The sequence below is a fragment of the Hypomesus transpacificus genome, chromosome 24 (assembly GCF_021917145.1).
Source record: "Hypomesus transpacificus isolate Combined female chromosome 24, fHypTra1, whole genome shotgun sequence".
Taxonomy (NCBI): Eukaryota; Metazoa; Chordata; class Actinopteri; order Osmeriformes; family Osmeridae; genus Hypomesus; species Hypomesus transpacificus.
Window position 1 is genome coordinate 2,575,063 of NC_061083.1, and position 2,500 is coordinate 2,577,562.

The window sequence follows — 2,500 nt, forward strand, 5'->3', positions numbered from 1 at the left end:
AAACTAATCCCCCTTGCGCTGTGTGATAGACAGATGTATCTACAAAGTAGAGAGAGGTTTTAAGGCTGTGGGCTGAATCCCAGCTGTCACTGATGTAGTTGTGGGTTTGCACACTTTCATTAAGGGGGCGTGCAATTACTGTCAAACAAACAAACTTCCCGACAGACAGACAGGCAGACAGACAGACAGACATTATGTACTCAATGTAGACAAGTCAGATCAGGGCCCAGTCCTTAGATGAGAATTAAACCACAGGTGAAATAGTGAAGGTAGAGGTATTATTTCTTTGATCCCCCCCCCAACCAATCACCACTGGCTGTGAGAGTAAATGTTGACAGAGGGATTCAGGACTGGATTTCCATTAGAGAAGCGTGATTAACCCAAGAAGCTAGTGTGTGCTCATTCGATGACCGGTCTCCATGGAAGATAGCCTGACATTAACAAACAGTAACAGTAATGGATAGGACAGTTGGAGACACACATGGCATCAAGATGTACGTTTCCTAAGCTTGGTTTCCTCGACAGATTCAGCCCTGATATGGTGCTGAAAATCGTTCTTAAAGAGAATATCGACATATTTCTCCGGGGCCTGGTGTGTTTCTGTCGGGAGTGGAGGACTCACCCGAAGCCTGCCACTATGCGGCAGAGCAGGAAGACGCCGTAGCCTTGGACGAAGGAGGACAGGAAGGCGAAGAAGCCGTTCATGGACATGCAGATGAGCAGGCACTGTCTGCGGCCCACCTTGTCTGACATGCCCCCCCAGAAGAAGGCTCCCAGCATCATCCCCACGTACACGATGCTGCCTGCAGACAGAGAGGGAGACAGAGAGACAGACAGAGAGAGAGAGAGAGAGAGAGAGAGAGAGAGAGAGAGAGAGAGAGAGAGAGAGAGAGAGAGAGAGAGAGAGAGAGAGAGAGACAGACAGACAGAGAGAGAGTGAATGAGAGAAAGAGAAAGAGAGAAAGACACAGAGAGAGAGGACACAAAAGCACAGTATGTTATCCTTTTCAACGCCACTTGTTCTCTGACATCACAACTCTGCCAGGAAGCACTTGAGAAGTCTTGTCTCCCAGGAGAGCAAGACACTAAATGATCGGACATAAAAGTGTCCAAGTAAAGTATGACGCCACATAAAGCTCCATAATTGCCCGAGTCAGAACAGACTGTTTCTCATTAATATAGTTTAAAAGGGAAATTGCCATGAATCCATCTTGAATGGAAAACCTAAAACCATGCTAAAAGGGGGAGAGTTCAATGTGCATTTTGGCTGATTGACAGGTGGGTAAAGATACAGTATTACACCCTGATACTGTTCCTGTATCAGCTGTGGCCATGGCAAAGACTCATCCCACACACACAACACATACATATACCAGCACAAATTTCCCACTACACCTTTTCCTCAAGCCTGAGCCAAAGAAACAAATCCCCCCTGACTTTTCATATTTTTCACAATTTCCAGCTTGTCTACACTAGGGTTAGCCCATTGCCCTGAGCTGTACTGACCGATCCTCAACCTGTAACTAAGAATCCCAAGTGGAGCACCACCCCAGTTAAAGCCAAGCACTGTCCGCGGAGCGGTAACACAGTGAATAAACGCACTGTTGAATAGACTTGAAACCACAGACACCAGTGAATGGGATGACACGCGAGCACAATAATACAGGGGCCACTTCGCAACGGGCCCTTCTGCTCTCCTTTAAGCTTCTCTCATCGGGTGGGCAATCAATGCTCCAACAAAACACCATTGATTTCCCCCTACTGATGGTCCTGATGGGGTTCCCAGACAGGGACTCTTCATCATACAGCGTTCGTTTAGTTTCCGTCTGATTGTGGAGCCTTCCACTGGCTTCTCGGCACCCAGGAGCATTCATCATCCCCCCCCCCCTGCCCTGTTCCACTCCTCCCTCATGTCATCCCTTGGTTTATATCGTCCCTTTCAGATATCTGTCGCTTTCACTGGCTGAGAGTTACAGAGATGCTTTGATGAAAATACTTGCTTTATGGTGAAGTGTTAGTCTTTGTGCATTATTGGTGGACGTGAATATCTTTTAGGATCTCTGCTAATTGCTAACAAGCTGAGGCATTCAGCTTCAGGGAAGAGGGCTTTCATTTGTATTCTCAAAGTCGACGCAAAGACCAAAACAACAGATTGCAACAGATCTGGCCACATTCTGCTTACACATGCTGGGATATAGCTGGAGGTAGTAGGCACTGTGTCTAAGCCATTACAAGGCAGCGATGCAGGATACACCTCATTTGTTTTATGACTTCAGTCAGGTCTCATCTCCGGTCCAAGAGCATATGGCTGGGACAGATAGGTCTCTTGTACATCAGGGGTCAGGCTGGGGACATCCTTATGATTTGTGTGGCAGCCATCTTGAAATATGGTTTCCACACAAGCATTTGTTTCTAAAGGGCAAAAAATTCTCTACATCCACATGTCTCATTAATGCGACTTGTTGGGAATTATAGTCAAATGCAGAATGCGAATACATTT

The 2,500-nt window shown here is 46.7% G+C and overlaps 1 protein-coding gene across 1 annotated transcript in view; it reads right to left on the reverse strand.

Annotated features, from left to right (window-relative positions):
- Window positions 1-618: 618 nt before the first annotated feature.
- Window positions 619-2,500, reverse strand: part of sv2ca (synaptic vesicle glycoprotein 2Ca) — a 7,419-nt gene continuing 5,537 nt past the window's right edge. The window contains exon 2 of the mRNA XM_047048749.1: window positions 619-803. Within this exon, the coding sequence (XP_046904705.1) occupies window positions 619-803 (185 nt within the window). The remainder of the gene's footprint in view (window positions 804-2,500) is intronic.